The 18,478-nt window shown below is 51.0% G+C and overlaps 2 protein-coding genes across 6 annotated transcripts; both read left to right on the top strand.

Moving 5' to 3' along the window:
* Positions 1 to 723: 723 nt before the first annotated feature.
* On the top strand, positions 724 to 9,155 carry LOC137840580 (cyclin-D1-binding protein 1 homolog). 5 transcript variants are annotated; one of them, XM_068651763.1, is made up of 8 exons: positions 724 to 1,403; positions 7,382 to 7,437; positions 7,535 to 7,614; positions 7,698 to 7,779; positions 7,967 to 8,063; positions 8,137 to 8,209; positions 8,654 to 8,693; positions 8,855 to 9,143. In XM_068651763.1, exons 1-8 carry the CDS (start codon positions 1,372 to 1,374, stop codon positions 9,001 to 9,003), a joined length of 609 nt encoding a protein of 202 aa, XP_068507864.1. In that variant the 5' UTR covers positions 724 to 1,371; the 3' UTR covers positions 9,004 to 9,143. The 5 variants fall into 5 exon arrangements, with proteins under 5 accessions (XP_068507864.1, XP_068507863.1, XP_068507866.1 ...); XM_068651762.1 differs by having other exon boundaries at positions 737 to 1,403; positions 8,654 to 8,931; positions 9,012 to 9,155; XM_068651765.1 differs by lacking the exon at positions 8,654 to 8,693 and having other exon boundaries at positions 745 to 1,403; positions 8,855 to 8,931; positions 9,012 to 9,155.
* A 904-nt stretch (positions 9,156 to 10,059) lies between these two features.
* LOC125975679 (protein-glutamine gamma-glutamyltransferase E) lies at positions 10,060 to 18,260 on the top strand. Its single transcript, XM_049731549.1, has 15 exons — positions 10,060 to 10,746; positions 11,785 to 11,958; positions 12,455 to 12,703; positions 13,046 to 13,164; positions 14,164 to 14,292; positions 14,364 to 14,541; positions 14,648 to 14,783; positions 14,943 to 15,052; positions 15,292 to 15,407; positions 15,476 to 15,602; positions 15,663 to 15,763; positions 16,267 to 16,441; positions 16,694 to 16,857; positions 17,793 to 17,926; positions 18,076 to 18,260. The coding sequence occupies exons 1-15, from the start codon at positions 10,728 to 10,730 to the stop codon at positions 18,221 to 18,223; spliced, it is 2,079 nt and encodes a 692-aa protein (XP_049587506.1). The 5' UTR covers positions 10,060 to 10,727; the 3' UTR covers positions 18,224 to 18,260.
* The last annotated feature ends 218 nt before the right edge of the window (positions 18,261 to 18,478 follow it).

The following is an 18,478-nucleotide window of genomic DNA, read 5'->3' as shown; positions in this document are numbered from 1 at the left end:
ACCTCCCCTCGTCCCTCCTCGGGCGCCCGCGCCGAGGACCCGGTTGGTCCGGATGGCAGCGATGGAACTCCGTGATGAGCGAACGGTCGAGTATCCAGCGGCTCGGAACCCAGGAGCGGTGCGCGTCGTCATAACCCTCCCAATCCACGAGGTATTGGAGGCCACGCCCGCGCCGCCGCGATCGGAGCAGGGAGCGGACAGCGTAAGCCGGGCCCCCATCAACGAGCTGGGGCGGCGGCGGCGGAACGGGCGCCGGCGCCAACGCGCTCTCATGGATGGGCCGCACACGGGACACGTGGAACGTGGGGTGAACCTTCATGGACTCTGGAAGGAGAAGACGGACTGCGGCCGGGCCAATCACCTTCTGAATAGGGAACGGTCCAACAAAGCGGGGCGCCAGTTTGCGGGATCCTGCTCGCAGCGGCAAATCCCGCGTCGAGAGCCACACACGCTGCCCCACTCTGTACTCCGGAGCCGGTGTCCGGTGCTTGTTCGCCTGGCGGGCGTAGCCTGAAACAGAGCAGAGAAGAGTGACCCGGCCCCTCGCCCAGGCGCGATGACAACGGCGGACACAAGCCTGGGCCGACGGGCACGCCGCACCACGCTCCTGGTGGGCGAACAAGGGTGGCCGGTACCCGAAGACGCAGTGGAAAGGCGAAAGTCCAGTAGCCGAGCTGGGGAGGGAATTGTGAGCGTACTCTACCCAGGGAAGCTGTTGGACCCACCCGCGCTGGTCCCCGGCGGCCATGCATCGGAGAGACCTGCCCAGTTCCTGGTTCAGGCGCTCCGCTTGACCGTTGGACTGAGGGTGAAACCCCGAGGAGAGGCTGGCCGTGGCGCCGAGGAGTCGGCAGAACTCCGTCCAGAAGGTGGAAGCGAATTGAGGTCCTCGGTCTGACACGATGTCTTGTGGGAGACCGTGGTGGCGAAACACCTCCCGCACCATGATGGACGCCGTCTGCTTCGCAGATGGGAGCTTAGGCAGAGGGATGAAATGCGTCATCTTGCTAAAACGGTCCACCACCGTGAGGACCACCGTGTTTCCCTCAGAGGGGGGGAGGCCCGTGACAAAGTCGATCGACAGGTGAGACCAGGGACGCTGGGGGACCGGCAAGGGTTGAAGCAGCCCGGCCGGAGGACGAGTAGACGTCTTGTAGCGGTTACAAATTGAGCAGGCTCTGACGTAATCGCTGGTGTCCACTTGCCAGGTGGGCCACCAGAAACGCTGTGCCACCACGTACCTCGTGCGTGCCGCGCCGGGATGACAGGCCAGGCGTGAGTCGTGCGCCCATTGCAGCACGGACGACCGCAGACCTTCAGGGACGAACAGGCGACCCTCCGGGCAGTTGCTGGGGCCGGGTTGATCGCGTGATGCGGCTTCCACTTGGCGTTCGATCACCCATGTAAGAGCCGCCACCCGAACTGAGCTCGGGAGGATAGTGGGAGGCGGACCCTGTCCCTCCTCCCCCCCAGGAAACAAACGCGACAGGGCGTCCGCCTTCGCGTTACGGGAACCCGGTCTATAGGAAAGAGAGAACTCAAACCGGTCAAAGAACAGAGCCCACCGTGCTTGTCTTGCGTTCAGCCTCTTGGCCGATCGTAGACACTCCAAGTTGCGGTGGTCGGTCCAGACGATGAACGGAGTGGTGGCGCCCTCCAGCCAATGCCGCCACTCCTCCAAGGCCAACTTGACGGCGAGGAGCTCCCGATTCCCGATGTCATAGTTTCGTTCCGAGGCCGACAGACGGCGAGAAAAGAAGGCGCACGGGTGGAGGCGATCGTCTTGGCGGCTACGTTGAGACAACACCGCCCCGACACCCACGTTCGAGGCGTCCACCTCGACCACGAACTGTCTGTCGGGATCGGGAACCCTGAGGATGGGAGCGGATGTGAACCTCCTCTTAAGCTCCTGAAATGCCCGTTCTGCCCGTTCCGTCCATTTGTACGGGGAGGCGGGGCTGGTAAGGGAGGTGAGGGGCGCGGCCACCGTGCTGTATCCACGGATAAAACGGCGATAAAAGTTCGCGAACCCTAAGAACTGTTGCAGTCGCTTGCGTGTTTCGGGAACAGGCCATGACGTGACCGCTTGCACCTTCCCAGGGTCCATCTCGATGGATCCCTCACGCACCACATAGCCGAGGAATTTGACAGAGGAGGCGTGGAACTCGCACTTCTCCGCGTTCACGTAGAGCGAATTCTCAAGGAGACGGCGCAGCACCGCCCGTACATGCTTGATGTGCTCAGGGAGCGAGCGGGAGAAAATGAGGATGTCGTCTAAATAAACGAACACGAATTTGTCCAGCATGTCTCGTAGCACGTCGTTAATCAGTGACTGGAAAACCGCTGGGGCGTTGGTGAGCCCAAACGGAACCACCAAGTACTCGTAGTGTCCGCTCGGGGTGTTGAAAGCCGTCTTCCACTCGTCTCCCTCCCGGATGCGGATCAGGTGGTAGGCGTTGCGAAGATCCAGCTTGGTGAAAATGGTGGCTCCCTGAAGGCTCTCGAAGGCGGAAGACAGAAGAGGCAGAGGGTATCGGTTCTTCACAGTGATCTCGTTTATTCCCCGGTAGTCGATACACGGGCGTAGCGTGCCCTCCCTCTTCTTCACGAAGAAAAACCCCGCTCCTGCAGGTGAAGAGGACGGTCGTATGATACCGGCTGCCAGGGACTCCCGGATGTATTCCTCCATAGCCCGGCGCTCAGGAGCGGACAGGGAGTAGACGCGTCCTTTGGGAGGGAAGGTGCCGGGTAACAGCTCGATAGCGCAGTCGTAGGACCGGTGTGGAGGAAGAGAAGTGGCCCTGGCTTTACTAAAAACCTCCTTGAGTTCGTGATAAAACGCTGGGACATTGGGGATGTCGGGACTGTACCTCGGCGGGGCTCTGCTGAGTGGGCTGGTGGCCGCCTTCAGGCACACCTGATGGCAGCGTTCGCTCCACTGCCGAACAACCCCCACCTCCCAGTCCAGCACCGGGTTGTGCTGCCGCAACCAAGGGTGCCCCAGTATGAGCTGCTGTCCTGGGAGGGAAAGAAGAAAAAACTGGATGGTCTCGTGGTGATTGCCCGAGAGCAGTAACTTAATTGGTTCCGTCACGAAAGCCACCTCGCCGATCAGACGGCCATCAATGGCACGTGCGGGAATAGACGGGCTCAGAGGGAGGAAGCCGACACCCCACTTGCGTGCCAGGCTAATGTCCATGATGTTCCCCTCCGCGCCGGAATCCACCAAGGCCGCCACGTTCTGGTCGCCCGCCGCGAGCTGGACGCGTGCCTGTAGCGTGAGCGTGCTGGGGCTGGGAGAGCCGGTGCTGGTCGAGCTCACGCGGCTCCCCCGACGCCGCGTGAGCTCCGGCCTCTTTAACGGGCACCCCGCTACCCGATGGCCCCCCTCCCCACAGTAAAAACACAAGCCCAGTGAGGGGCGTCGACGGTGCTCCTCCGAGGGAACCCGAGCCCCTCCCAGATCCATGGGCTCGGCGGGTGGTGTGGTTGGCGGGTCCCCAGCAGACGGAGGAATGTGACCACACGGGTTTTGCGGGGACCTCCTCTCCCGATCGCGCCGCCGCATCTGGATCCGCCGGTCTACTCGGGCCGCCAAGTCCATCGCGCCCTTCAGGGTTCGCGGGCGATCGTACGCAACCAGTCCCTCCTTCATGTACTCAGCGAGTCCGTTTAGGAAGGTGCTAACGAGCGCCGGCGTGTTCCATCCGCTGCTGCCGGCCAACGTCTGGAACTTAAGGGCGTACTCTGCGACCGATCGGCTACCTTGACGCAGCGTCACCAGTTCCTCGGCGGCGTCCTCGGCGGCGGATCCCAGGTCGAACAGGCGGAGCAATTCCTCCGCGAAGGCGTCGAAGGAATCGCAAGCCGGGGCCATCCTTTCATATTCGGCCAGGCCCCACAGCCGCGCCTCGCCCGTGAGGTGGGTTAGGACGAACCCGACCTTGGCTGATTCCGACGAAAACGTGATTGGCTGGAGGCTGAACATTATGCGGCAGTTCGTCACGAATGCCCTCACGTGCTTGGGATCGCCGTTAAACTTCTCGATGTTGCCAAGGCGGGGCTCCGGGACGTCCATGAGCGTCCTGGCCTCGGCAGACGAGCGGTGCGGGGGTACCGTGACAGCCGGGGACGCAGCCACCGACAGTCTCTGGAGGGCTTGGGCCATCTCCTGCTGCTGTAGCTGTTGCTGCTGACCAACCTTGATCAGGTGCCGGATGTCGGCAGACAGGCTGCTGACGGCGGTCTCGGCTCGCTCCAGTCGACTCAATGCCGTCTCGTCGTTCGCTGGCTGCATAGCATTGGTCAGTCTGTACTGTAAGGGAACGGACAGTACAGCCAAGTGCGTAGCGACGGGCTTTATTGGAGAAGGGGATGATGGGAACAGCTGGCGCTGGAGCGGCGATCGGGCTGGAGAGGACAAACGATTCTGCGGGGGTTCCAAATAGTCAAGCGAGTCCGTATCTTCGGGACTGATGAGCAAAGCAGCATCAAGGGACAGACTGACACTCAGGTCTGCGCTGGCGGCGCTGATATAGCGCTGTCCATGAGCCCGTGGCAGGTGACGGCGATTCCCTTGACAGGGGGGCGTGGTCCTGTCGCCGGTGGCACCAGCACGTGACACGTTTACCGTTGCCGGCTTTTTCTGTCATGCCCACGGGATGTAGTTTGGTCAGTTAATAATCACGGCTCACAGAGTCTGAATGTTCTAATTTTCAGCTTGTTTTCTACGCCTTTAAAGCAACTTCCACAATGTCTTTATTTTTATCCCCAAATTTTTCACAAGCTCAATAACATGGGAAAAAGCTGAAATAAAGGAACAAAACTGTCGTGAAATCTTGTCAGTAATAATAACTTGTGACATTCTAAAGGCATCAAAAACAGACAAAAAGGCTGAGAAATTTTCCATTGTTAGAATGGAATGGCCTGTGACTGAGTTGCTTATGTGAAGCCGTGTGCATCTGTTTACGGATGAGCACAAAGAGAAGCATTTTGATTCGAGATGAGCATAGGGAACGATTATCTGCCATAAAAGCAATCCCTCCAGTACGGCTGTTGACAGCCCATTCTCATTTTGGCTATCAAAGATTTTCAAACAATTTCTGGAAATTTGTATCCCTAACGAGCACACAGCGTCTCAAGAAAGGACTCACCACTTTTTGACAAATTTTTCTGAAATGTTTCATGTCTTAAGCTTCATTTTGCCATCATTAGGCTCAAATGCTTTATTGTGTTAAGAACGTTTTCTCACCATAACAAGGTGAATGTATACTGACAAAAAGTACTACCGTATTTGCCGGTGTATTGGTCGACCTTTTTCGATCCAAAATCGACCGAAAAAAATCCACCTCGACTTATACACCGAGTCATAAAATTTAACTTCGTATTCATCGCTTCAAATGTGATGGTAACCAAGGCCGTTTCTCATGCATCTCATTGTGCGTTGCACTTAGAAAATTTGAACCGGGCGGCGTGCGCGAGTGCGCGGCCCGCTGGAAGTCGAATGAGGCTCAGCGATCTCCTCCGCGGTGCTTATAAACAGCCGATCCGCTCGGCGGGGGCTATTTTCGGCCACTTGGCGCGTGCGCACGGCCTCCCGGATGTGCCGGGCGGGTGCGCGAGCTCGCCGGCCGCTGGAAGTCGAATGAGGCTCCGCGATCTCCTCCGCGGTGCTTATAAACAGCCGATCCGCTCGGCGGGAGCTATTTCCGGCCACTTGGCGCGTGCGCACGGCCTCCCGGATGTGCTGGGCGGGTGCGCGAGCTCGCCGGCCGCTGGAAGTCGAATGAGGCTCCGCGATCTCCTCCGCGGTGCTTATAAAGTGCCGATCCGCTCGGCTTGGAGCTATTTCCGGCCTCCCGTTGGTGCCGGGCGGCGTGCACGAGCTCGCCAGCCGCTGGAAGTCGAATGAGGCTCCGCGATCTCCTCCGCGGTGCTTATAAACATCCGCATGCGCACGGCCTCCCGGAATTTGAACACATTTCGTCAATAAATTTCGCATATTGAATTTTGAAGTTTAATATAATGCAACAATTGAGCTCGACTTATACAAAGGATATATCATAAAATCGTAAATTTCCGTCGAATTTTAGGGGGTCGACTTATACACCGAGTCGACCTGTACACCGGCAAATACGGTATATAGAAACAAACACACCTAAGCAATTATGGAGACAAATTGACTACCCACACAACTCACGCAACAAACAGCAAGCCTGAACGCACAGAGTCCTTTTTAAATAGCAGGTTCAATCAGTGCACCTGGCGGCACATATGAAACCAATCACTGACTCCGTCGAGTGCATCTCGGCTCGAGTCTGAGGTCACTTTGGCCAATTTGGAGCTCGGAAACGGCCTGGCCGAGCTAAAATGACTAACGTAGCGTGGTTATCAGACACTCTTTGGCATAACATGGAGTTAAAATGCTAACCTAACATAACTACACTATGATGTTTACCATGTCGCGCCAGGTGATGTAAATAAAATTAAGTCAAACGTAGTGAGGTAAAATGAAGCCAAGAATGCTGACGTGATAGCCGCACTACATTGTTTTTAGTAGGACTCAAGACGAGCATTTGTCGGGTGGTTGCGTGTTCCAGGATGTCACACGCAAACGTTACACACATAGAGGGGGAAACAACAACATGGTGGGCGACACTTACTGAGCGACAATGGCAGACAAAATGATAGTGGGCAACGCGATAATGGGTAACGCGGTGGAACAGAGAGTTGGCCACAGCAGATAAGACATGGGCAATAAAAACAAATCAGATGTTTATCATAAATGCAACAATAATTCTAGCAACATTCCATATCGACAAATACAAAGTTAGTACCTCAAAATTTCATAAGATTTATTTTATTATTTTTCAGCCCAAAACAAAACATTACAGAGTACGCCACGTATACATTTTAGATTCCAGAAAGATTAATTAAAAAATAAATGAGATAAATGGCTGACAGTTGATGACATAAGCCACTGTAATCATAGCCATATCAGGACATGAAAATATTTGATTAATCTACATAAAATATCATCATAAAATAAGAGCACAAAAAAATAATTACAAATGTGCACTTAAGTACCAGCAGCTTTAAAAAAAACTAAAATGTGTTTCCAACAAGCGATTGCAGAACAAACTTGAAATACGGGTTAGGGTTAAATGTGGTGAGCTAGTTTGTGGTGTGCAAATCCAACGAAACGTGATCAACAGGTAGATGCAATAGTGACTGATACTGCGCTTTTGAGTCTAGAGCCTTCTAAAATACTTTAGTGAACATATTTAAATCATCGAAATTTGGACATTTGTGTATTGATTCAAAGATGTTCTTCTGTATCGTGGAGCTAAAATGCTAACCTTCAAGTTTCTGTCTCTGACAGAGAAGCCAATGAGTCGGACGGAGACTTCAACCTCTCCAACGTTTGGGACACTTTGAGTTGAGTGCTCAAGTGGAAGTTGCATGCTCAACAATACCAGTTCAATGCCAATGAAACTCTCCTGCGCCAATGCAACTGCTAACCTCTGTGTTGCAGACCAGGCGGCAAAAGCGGTATCTCAGGAAGCCCCCAAACTCTGCCTGGCCTTCTCCAAGCCTCCCCTGCCGTCACAGCAAGTTAGTCAGTGAGACATTTTGCAAAGATGATTAACCCGCCAACATATACGTATATAAAATTATCTTGTGTTTCTGTGCCACAGGATGTAGGGCAGCTGGCCGACTCTGTCCTCAAGAGTGTCCTCAGCCTCTCCACTGTTTATTACTGGCTTCCCAATAGCAGAGGTAAGACGTGCTAACTGGCGCCATCTCCTGCTTTCAGGTGGCAGGGGTGGTCAGAGGAACAGGCCGGACTTGACCTCCAGCATTGTGTGTGTCGGCGATGCTCCTCCAGAAGAGTTGTAACGTGCCAGGAAATGTTGCGCTCTTTATTTCTTCACCTTGTTTGCTTGACTCACCGCCTCTGTGTCAGGCGTCACTCTACGACAGCAAGTCCGAGACGCCGTCGTGCAGGCCCTGGAGGGCCTGACGCAGCTTCTGGAGGTCATACTGACTTCACCGCTACAGAGGTACGCACATTGAACAACAAAGGAGGCAGGCTCCGGCTTGGGGAAGGTGAACAACTGACTTGTCTCCTTCTAGTCTGACTCAGGAGCAGTTGACGTCTACAGGGGTGTGTGGTCAGCATGTGACCGCTTCACCTGCATACCACATGGTGAGTTAGCGTGCAACTACCAGCTAACCTCTGTAACTTAGCTACCTGCCTCTCGATTGCCCTGCCAATATATACACAACGTAGTCTACCTCCCTTTCCACCCACCTCTCTACAAACAAACAAATACCAACCTTATTTCAAGCTATTGGGTCCTCATGAACTTTGCATATACAAAAAGAGTCAATCTGACCTCAGAGTCATCCTAGCCAGTGGTTGGCGCTACACTGCGTGAATTTCAGACATCAGCGAATAATCTGATGAATCATCACATGTATCGAAAGGTTTGTTGAGATAAGTAAAATGCCGAAAAGTACTGGTTGTATTGGTACTTGGTGCTACTCGCTGAGGACTCAAGAAGGACTACTTGGCCTGACGTCAGTCTGAGCAAAAAGCACCATTGCATGTGTCTACCCAACTTTTTACCGTTTGTCTGTTGCAATTTAGCTGCTGGCCCATCTCTTGTTCTACATTCCTTTCAAGCAAAGTAAGCACACCTTCCTACCCTGTGCCAAATTTGTACTGACTTTTCAGCCTTGTGACTTGGCTAGCCACCAAGGGACCGACCGACGCAGCGAGCTTGCTGCCATCTTCTTTTCTAGCGACCATGCTGAACAAGCTCCCTTCATATCGCTCTCTCAAATGCAGACAAAAAGGCTGCAGCGGTGCTGGTCCTAAGCGGTAAGAGCGGCATCGTCAAAGACGCCATCGAGGAGTTAGAGCAGGTGCGAGCCGCGAGGAAGCAAGGTGACCAGGCTGCGCGCGCTCCTCCATCTGAACGGGAAGGCGGGCGTTGATCTCGCAGGCGCTGTCGGAAGCCCGTGACCCGTCGGGCGATGCCCCTGATCAGCAGGAGGAAGGCGAGGAGCCGCACGCTAACCAGGACGCGTACTGGTCGGTGCGGGACCGCCGCGTGGTGGCCGCCTGCCAGGGGATGATGAAGGTCACTGCCGCCTGCCTGAGGAAAACCATTGCGGCCGTCAGGATCCGCGGGGACGCCGATGAGCCGCAGAGGGTGGGGCAGCTGGATCGCCTGCTTGACGGCATCAAGGAAATCAGCCCAGGGTTCGCGTGCAAACTGACCAACGCACAAACTGACCAACGCACAAACACCCACGCGCACACGCCACCTATTTATCTAGAAGAATATCTTCCTTCCCACGCACATATTTGGGAAGGTTATATTTACTATTGTTTGGAATGCAACAACACCCAAGCTTGGCAGCGGCACCCAAGTGAAGAAGAAAAATGCTTTTCGCAAGATAGGTTTCTCGTTTTCACACGACAAGTTGTAATTAAAGACTACAACACGCCCCCCCCCCCACACACACACACGCACACAAACATCCATCCATCTATTTTCTGAACCGCTTTTCCCCACGGGGGTTGTGGGCGTGCTGGACCCCAGTGCAATCGTCTTCTCTTGCTCACTCTGTTGAAACGGTAATTGGGAATGGCACTCCCAGCGCTTCACACTGCTTCCTCATTAACCTTCTGATGGAGCAGCGTCAGGAGTAATCGCCCTCAATGTTTGTTGTAGTTTGAAGGCCTTGGAAAAAACAAGTGCCATCAAAGCGTGCCTCGGGTTTTTCTATTTTGTGGATTTCAGTTGATTGCCAGGGGGGTCTGGAGCATAGAGGGCGGCTTACTCTCGCGACAGCTGGGGTAGGAAATTAGGTTCACTTGAGTTACCCAACTAGCAGAACCTGTTTGAGGTCTGCTTTGAGTTGACTGGCACTGATGCATGAATGCAGGCCCAGGCCTGGTAAGAAGTCAGCCAAGGGGACTGTGCACAGGTGTGAAGAAATAAGCAGATATTTGGGTGTGTTTGGGAACACTGCCAGATGCTTCTGGCTCCATCCATCTCACAAGTTTTGCCCGCAAACAGAATTCAGCTTTGTCGAGCTGTCGTCTTCCTGTCTGTCTCCCCCAAACCAGGTCCAGTCACATCTGTGGTGAAGCCGAGCTGACCTGGCTTCAGTTCTTGGACCAGGCTGTGGACCACAACCTGCAAAAAGCCAAAGATCTCCTTTGGCTGGACAGCTAGTGTGTGCATGTGTGTCTGTGCCTGGGAGTTATGCTTGTGTATTATTTTCGGGTTTGTGTGTGTGTTTTTGTGTGCTTGCGTTCGTCCCATTTCAACTCTGGATGGACAACAGAGTGGAAGAGATCAATCGTTATCAGCTGCTACACAGCTCTTGAGATTCTCAGGTCTCCTGAAATTTGCAGAGTCTCTTTGTCAGCTAAATAAATTGATGTTGGAAACTTCACAAAATATTGTGATCACTCCAGTGGACATTCTCATCTGGTGGGAGGGGCGGATGTGATGTGAGCAACTACATTTGCAAATTACCTCCCAAAGTGATATGAAGGCATGTGCAGAAGCAGAATGTGTTTTAAACCTGACTAACAGGCTCACGCTACTTGATAAAGCGCTGACAGACTTCGCAGATACTTCCTGAACTCAAAGTAGTCAGAAGCCAGCAGCGAGCGGCCGCCAAGACCACTGCAACGTGCAAAGATGAGCTTTGACAATTCAGGTGAGTCAAAATATCGTCCAACTAATTTTTGTTCCCCCAAATCATTGCAAGTCAAGATCGCCCGTAATCCACTTTTAGCACCTTGATGACCACTTGCTGTGAAGTCTGTTTAACTTTGCATTGTCTTAGGGTTCAATATAACTTGCATCTTTTTTCATGAGACTCTTATTTTAATGTGCAACTTTGATGGCATTGGTGGAATTATAACTCTGACTTTTTTTGGGACTTTATTAACCCAACTGTACAGTACTAATTTTGTGGGAAGTTATTGTGTTCTTCATTCAAAATGTTATCTTAATTTAACGTAAACATTCTTAAATGACAGACTAAAAAATAATAATGCCTCCTCGAATTCCTTGCTCAATGCTTTTTTTTGCCTTAGCTTTTTTTTATACCTATTATCTCAGTGAGGAGTTGACTCAAAGGCCAGGTCACTCGTTCGTTTGGGGGTCCAGATAACGCAAAAACGCAGCTACGCTATAGTGCAGGGAAAAGCGGGGGTCGCTTATGGTGTACCACTCGCCTGTCTTGTGTGGAGGCATCATGGGTTTGATTCCCACATATGAGTGTGTGCGTGTGTGTGTGAAGGGAAAAGCAGTGTTTTGGTAGCTATCTTCTGATATCTTGGGCTAAAGGAGTTGAAATGAGTTGAGAACGTCCTTTCCACAAAAGCATTCTTCTGTCACTATTTTCTGGCAGCTTGGTGCCAAGGAAGTTCACTTTATCAAAGTGAGTTGTGGACAAAATGAGTGCTTTGACACCATTTGATGACCTCTATTGTGTGGAAGAGCTTTCGAGAGGAAGATCAATGGCACTCCCGCCCGTTTCAGTGATGACTTGCGCGTTAGGATTACCAATGTGGTCACAGAACAATGTCAAGGCATCACTTCAATACACTAGATATTTTTGTTTTCTCCAGTACAGGCATATTGTCCCTGCTAATTAAAAGAAAAAAAACAAAATACCGAGTGGAATTAAAGATTTCCACTTGAGGTAACAGGAACTAACTTTTCTTTTTGTTGCTGTGGTGCGTGTCAGTTTTCAAGGGCGTGGACTTGCACGCCAAGCTCAACCACAGCGAGCACCACACCAATGAACTTCCCGAAGATCCGCTGACCGTCCGCAGGGGACAGGCCTTCAAGATCACCTTGACCTTGGCCAAGCCTTTCAAGCAGGGTCTCGATTCTCTCGTCCTCAATGCCTCCACTGGGGGTAAGTGCTTGCTCACTGGCTCCTCAGTTGGGGCTCCTCCCAAAGAAAAAAAATGCCAATACATTTATGTAGTTTCTTGTTTTCACATTTGTGGCATTTCCATATAATTGGATCAATTCTAGAAAATAATTTCCATATGTATTTAAATACAATTCTACAGAACCATGTATTTAAATACAATTCTACAGAAACTTTACTCGGGATACTCAGATTCCTGACTGGGGCTCCGCTCGCCCCAGTGTACCGCTATCCCTGACCTCACTGAAATTCAATCTGAAAATCTATCAATTTGACAGATTTGAATAAGTGTCTATTGTTTTGTTATTTGATTGCAAGCATTCATTTGAAATGTCAAATAATCAGCCGAGAGCAAATTAACCTACAAAAATGAAACAAATTCGGGGGCGTGCATTATTGTAACAATAGTTAAAAGCGCTTACAGCTTAGTTCAACAACAACAAAATTATGCACACCAAAATGTCAATCGATCCAACAGGAAGTCACGCTTCGGAAGAGAAGGGCACCTCGTGTCGCTTCGGCATACCGGACCCAATCGGTCGCCGGGATTTGGCCAAAGGCGCCTGGACGGCCAGGGCGGACGTGAGCCGCTCGACCGACAGCCTACCGGTGCTGATCACGGCCCCCGCCGATGCCCCTGTCGGCTGGTACACTTTGAAGGCCACCCTGTGGGGGGAGGACAAGACACTCGCCACGCTCGCACTGCTCTTCAATCCCTGGTTCTTAGGTACATTCCTCGACAGCCACTTCCTTCCCGTGTGTAGCGTACAGTGGTGCATATGGAATGTGGATCTTCAGTGCAGAAAAATGTAATCCACCACTTTCATGTGAGAAACGCTATAGAACTGCAGCAATTTCCTGACTATACAGCACGCTTGAATATAAGCTGTATGGCCACACAATTTTAAAAAGATGAAGTTGTCTCCGTCACGCTGGAGCTGTAATCCGACTGGACCCCAAAAAAATTTGATCGTATTTAGGCTAGCGGAAAAAGCTTTGCAGTGTACGCAGTAGTGTGTATATGTAGTGTTTCGTGTCTCATTTTTTGCTTTGTGTTTTGTCCATTTAGGAGACTCTGTGTTTTTGCCTGATGAGCAGGAGAGAAAAGAATATGTGTTGAATGAACATGGACTCATTTACAGAGGAAGTTCAGATTACATAACCGCTCTCAAATGGGACTTTGGACAGGTATGTCAAATGCACACGCGCATACTGATACAATTACTGTTGGGACACTATTAAATATAGGCAAGGTACGACTCATTGATTAGTCTTTGGTCAATCTAATGTATCCTATTTAGTACTTACACTTACTCCCAGTTTAGTTTTCCACCTACCTTCCCACAAAGGTATTTGGGGAATTTTAATCGTAATCATGATTTCATGTATGCAGTGTTTACATTTGAAATGCCCCTTTTCATTACCACTTATCTTCACAGGTGAACTGTTCCACATGCGTCCCCTTCCCTGGCATTTCCCCTTGTCACTCAGTTTCTGTGCACAAGTTTTAGCAAGCACCCGGTCTGCAGCTGAAGTGGGCATTAGATTGCCTGAAGGGGGCGCTAAATTGCGAATTCCCTACACAGTGATAAACAGTGTTAAAACCGCTTTGCGGTGCAATTTTTTGGGGGGTGACAAAAGAACTGACGACCTGGGCAGCCCGCCCAGTTTGCCCATGTTAAAAACCGCTATTGCCCCTGAGCAAGGCGCTGACCCATCAGTAGGCAAACGAGCAAGGCAGAGCGGAGCGCTCCTCGATTTTTTATTTTTTTTTCCTTCAATGTTTTACCAGGTAAGCCAATTGAGAACACTTTCTCATTTACAATGGCGACCTGGAGGCAAGGTGTGTGAAGTGTCTTGCCCAAGGACACAACGACATGTGACTGTGACAGAGCTAGAATCGAACCGCCAACCCTCCGGTTACTAAACGACCCACTCTACTGCCTGAGCCACAAGCCCCAGACAAATCCAAGAGCATTTCACCAAAAGTAATCAAAGTGAGAAGGATACGCTACGCTGACATTTCTTAGGAATAACTATCATATGAATGTTCTATGACTTTACCTATGAAAACCGCACCTTAGGTCCCATGCCGGGATATGACTTGCAGTTATTCCAACTTACTTGACCTTTGCAGTGACTGCAGAGAGTCTCATCGGGTCATGCACTTTTTCGCTTCCCTTGCAGTTTGAAGACGACATGGTGGATATTTGCCTCAGTGTCCTGGACAAAAACGTCAACTACAAAAATGACCCCGGCAGTGACCTGGCCTCCCGTGGCGACCCGAGCTACGTGGGCCGCGTGCTCAGCGCTGTGGTAGGTGTCAGACGGGTAGCGGAGAGAAGGAGCGCATGTGTTGAACCAGCGCGGCGCTCTCACACGGCTAGATCAACAGTCCGGACGAATACGGGGTCCTGATGGGCAACTGGTCAGATTCCTTTGAGGGCGGCTTTTCGCCCTCCCACTGGAGCGGTAGCCATGACATTCTTACTGCGTGGAAGAATAACAACTACCGGTCGGTCAAGTATGGCCAGTGCTGGGTCTTTGCCGGCGTCATTTGTTCAGGTAATGTCACCGCTTGCCGAAGACCCAGCTCTTTCGTGTGTCGCTGCCGTCGCTGGTAGCTAGCCCGGCGGCGTCCTCCGAAAGTTCTGTTTGTGTTTGCCTTCAGTCTTGCGTCTGCTGGGCATTCCCACGCGTGTGGTCTCCAACTTCATGTCGGCCCACGACACCGATGCCAGCCTTACCATCGACGTCTACCACGCCGACGAGGGGGCCCCGCACAAAGAGTCTAACGACAGTATCTGGTTAGTGTGGGCTTGTGTTGTGTGTGTGCGTGTGTGCACGTGTGTGTGCGGTTGAGCATTGATTGTGTGTGTGTGAGTGGTGTGCATGTTTGTTGTTTTTTCCGGTTTTTTTTTTTTTTGTGTGTGCGCACGTGTCCTAAAAGTATGTCGTTACGTCAGGAATTATCACGTCTGGGTTGAATCGTGGATGAAGCGCCCTGACCTGAAGGCCAATGGCAAATATGACGGCTGGCAGGTTCTGGATGCCACGCCGCAGGAGTCCAGTGATGGTCAGACCTCCACATTGTCCACCGTGCAGTCCTCAATGTTGTCCTGCATACCTTCCTCCGCATGATTCTCCCTTACGTTGTCCTCTGCGCAAATGATGAAGCACAAAGCATGAATCAGTCTGCTTTCTTGAAGGACTTGAGAAATCAAAGAATGATGACTTTTGAGAGCCTGAAATCAGAAGATTTGGACAACCTGTAGTGGAAAAAAAACAAATGCTCTCTGCTTTTCTTTGGCTCAGGCTTGTACCAGTGCGGCCCCTCCTCCTTGGAGGCCATCTTGAACGGCGAGATAGAGATCTCGTACGATGTGCCCTTTGTCTTTGCGGAGGTCAACGCAGACTGCGTCGACTGGCTGGTGAGGGCAAAACAGCAATTGAATTGAAATTTCAGTCGTGACCCACTCGCGTAATTGTGCGTCTTCAGACCAAGGCCGACGGCACCGATGTGAAGCTAACCTCGGACACCAAGCGAGTTGGTAAGAGTATCTCCACCAAGGCAGTGGGCTACGACAAGCGTCTGGACATCACCAGCTCCTACAAGCACAGGGAAGGTGAGTATCCTGCACGCACACAAACACACACACATTCACAAACATGCCGGCGTGTTTCAGGCTCAGAAGCGGAGCGTGCCGTGTTCCATTACGCCATCGGCGAGGAGGTGGGGCAGCCTGATGGGGGCCCCGCACCACAGCTCATCATACGCTTTGTTGAGGTTTGTCCTTATGCCGTTGCCTTTCAGGAGGCAAGTTAGGGCTTTAGTTATTTTTCTTTGTCAATGCAACTACTCCTACTCCACCCTACTAAGGAATTGTGGGCGCCTCGCTCAGTGTCTTAGCGTGGGAATTCCAGACCTGCTGGTACTTTGTCATCGTGGCCTCACAAACTCATACACCTTGGCCAAAATTTAGGATGCTCGACACCACTACTGATAGCACAATTGGCTCTTTAGGTACTCTGCCATACCGATACCTCATGTACCTTAAAGTAACACCACTATAGCAAAACACGGTTTTCCGTATTCGCCCATCCCTTGGCAATTTTTTTTCTTCCTCTTCTTTACTAATGAAATTGTACAAGTAGTGATTCACAAAACTTTTCTGAGCTGCTTCTCTTCACGAGGGTCGCGCGCATGCTGGAGCCTGTCCTTTATTCAAGAAACGATATTACAATACGATTCAGCTGTCACTTGATGTTCCGTTGTCGTCGCGGCGGTAGATGTCGGAACCGGAGTATGGCAAGGATGTGCGGCTGAAGCTGATGCTGAGCAGCAAGAGCAGAGTGGAACGGAAGCTCAACATCCGCATCAGCGTGGACGGGATGCACTACAACGGCACCTTTGTCGCCACCATCCAGTCTGAAGACAAGGAGGAGACGCTGCAACCGTTCCGAGGTCAAACTCTTCAAAGCGTCACCTTCTTGTTTTAGTTTCTGAGCGACCGCATCAAGTCCTATCTGCAAGAAAAGGTCTCAACGTGCGACCTCCGTGTCATTTGTAAATTTGGCCTAAGATTTTGAGACATGTTACAGTGGTAGGGGTTCAAAAGAAAGAATTTGCAACAAGTTGTGTCACAATGTGAAGCGTTGTCGTGTTTTTTGTCAACATGACCTAGAGATAATTGTTTTTTTTTGTCAAATGTCACAGAGCTGTCGGTGCCCATCGTGATCCCCGTGCGTTCGTACTACAAGCACATGTTGCGCGCCGATAGCTTGAAGGTGTCAGCCGTGGTGACGGACAAGCAGCATCCTGACAAAAAGTACCTGGCAGAAGATGATGTGATACTGCGTGACCCCCCCGTCCTGGTCTCTGTAAGTCCACCACAGCAAACTTGCCTTTTGGGCGCACTTTCAAAAAATGCCCCTGTGGAGAGGGGGGAAGGGCGCAGGTTTGTAAAGTTGGCTCAATTTTTGGTATCTGCTCTTGCATTTGTCTCAATGCTGCCCCTCTCTACCGTTGAACGCGCAGCGTTGTGTCGGGACGGATGACGTCATGTCATCGGCAGGGCCCCACACCTGCTATTGAGTGAAGCGCCAATTGGATGGATGCAAATCTTTTTATATACATATTTTTAATCAACTTATGACGTCAACCGTTCCAACGTGGGTTCAACGGTAGGGAGGGCCACCAACTACAAGAGCAGAAACAAAAATGGGAAGACCTGAGATTGACCCAACTTTACATGATGCCCCTCAAGACCTGGATGTGGGCTCTCCACAGGTCCGCTTTTAACACCCTATAAGAGACTTCGATCAAGCCAGCATGTATTGCTTCTTTCTCCGACTTTGGTTTCTGTTTTAAGTCCAGTAATTCTCATTGTGGATCACCCAAAAGCATAATGGTGAAAATATTGTATTTACCATGACGGTTTATTTTTTTTTTCCCCCTCAAGATCAACTCAACTTTACTGGCATAATATTTACAACTTTTATTTGGGAGCCGACTAATTGTAATATTGTGACTTAAAAAAAATAGAATGATGCGGCTTTGCTCTTGTAAAATTGGGCCTTGTTCTGGACTCAGTCAGCACGTATCACCCCCTCCCGTCTCTGGCTTTGGGTTCAGTTGCGAGTCCTGCCTTTGTGCACGTTCTGTCTCTTTTGTCACTGGACGACACGAATGTGGACCATGACATCGGCGCATGTCACTCGGTGGTGTGTCATCAGTGTTAACGTGTTGCGAATTTCTTCAATTGTCCTTCGGGGTCATAATATTTATCCAAGAACTTGATTTGCGTGTGTGGCAGGTGACTGGTTTTGTCCGGCAGCTCCAGTTGGCGAAGGGAGAGGTGATCTTCATGAACCCCCTGCCGGAGACCCTTACGGGCATGACCCTGACCCTGTCAGGAAGCGGACTCATGCGACAGGAGTTGAAATACAAGTAACGAATCTCATGAGAAAGAGCTCTGCTAGGGCCCTACGGTTTAACATTTGCAAGGACCCTTGCTTGAAACTGGAAACAAAAGTATAACAACTAAGTAACACTATCGTAACTGTGGAATTTTTCTTCTTGTTCTTTTGTCTCTTCAGCCTTCCCAACTTGGCTCCCAACCACCGCATCCGCGTCCTGTTTGAGTTTCTCCCGTACAGGAGCGGCGTGAAGATACTGGTGGCCGACATTGACGCGTCCATTTTTAAAGATTTTAAGGGCAGCTGTCCAGTCAATGTCAGACTGTGAATCATCCGCTTTGAAAAAATAAATAATGTCTGCTCAACGTTTTTTGGTGCTCAGTCTTTTGTAACAGTGGTGCTTTTATGTAGTTTGATCATTTCAAGTGCAAACTGGCTGAACATTTTCTGCTTTAGGTCCGATGCTGTTTTCGCCTTTCACGCACAACGTTCGGTGCTTTGCTTTTTCAATCGCTTACTTTTCGTCTTTTCATAATGTCACCACAAGAGGAAAGCAATATGGAACAGGAAACGGAATTTTCTG

This window comes from Syngnathus scovelli, chromosome 9 (genome assembly GCF_024217435.2).
Source record: "Syngnathus scovelli strain Florida chromosome 9, RoL_Ssco_1.2, whole genome shotgun sequence".
Classification (NCBI taxonomy): Eukaryota; Metazoa; Chordata; class Actinopteri; order Syngnathiformes; family Syngnathidae; genus Syngnathus; species Syngnathus scovelli.
This window is presented reverse-complemented; position numbering and strand designations above follow the sequence as displayed.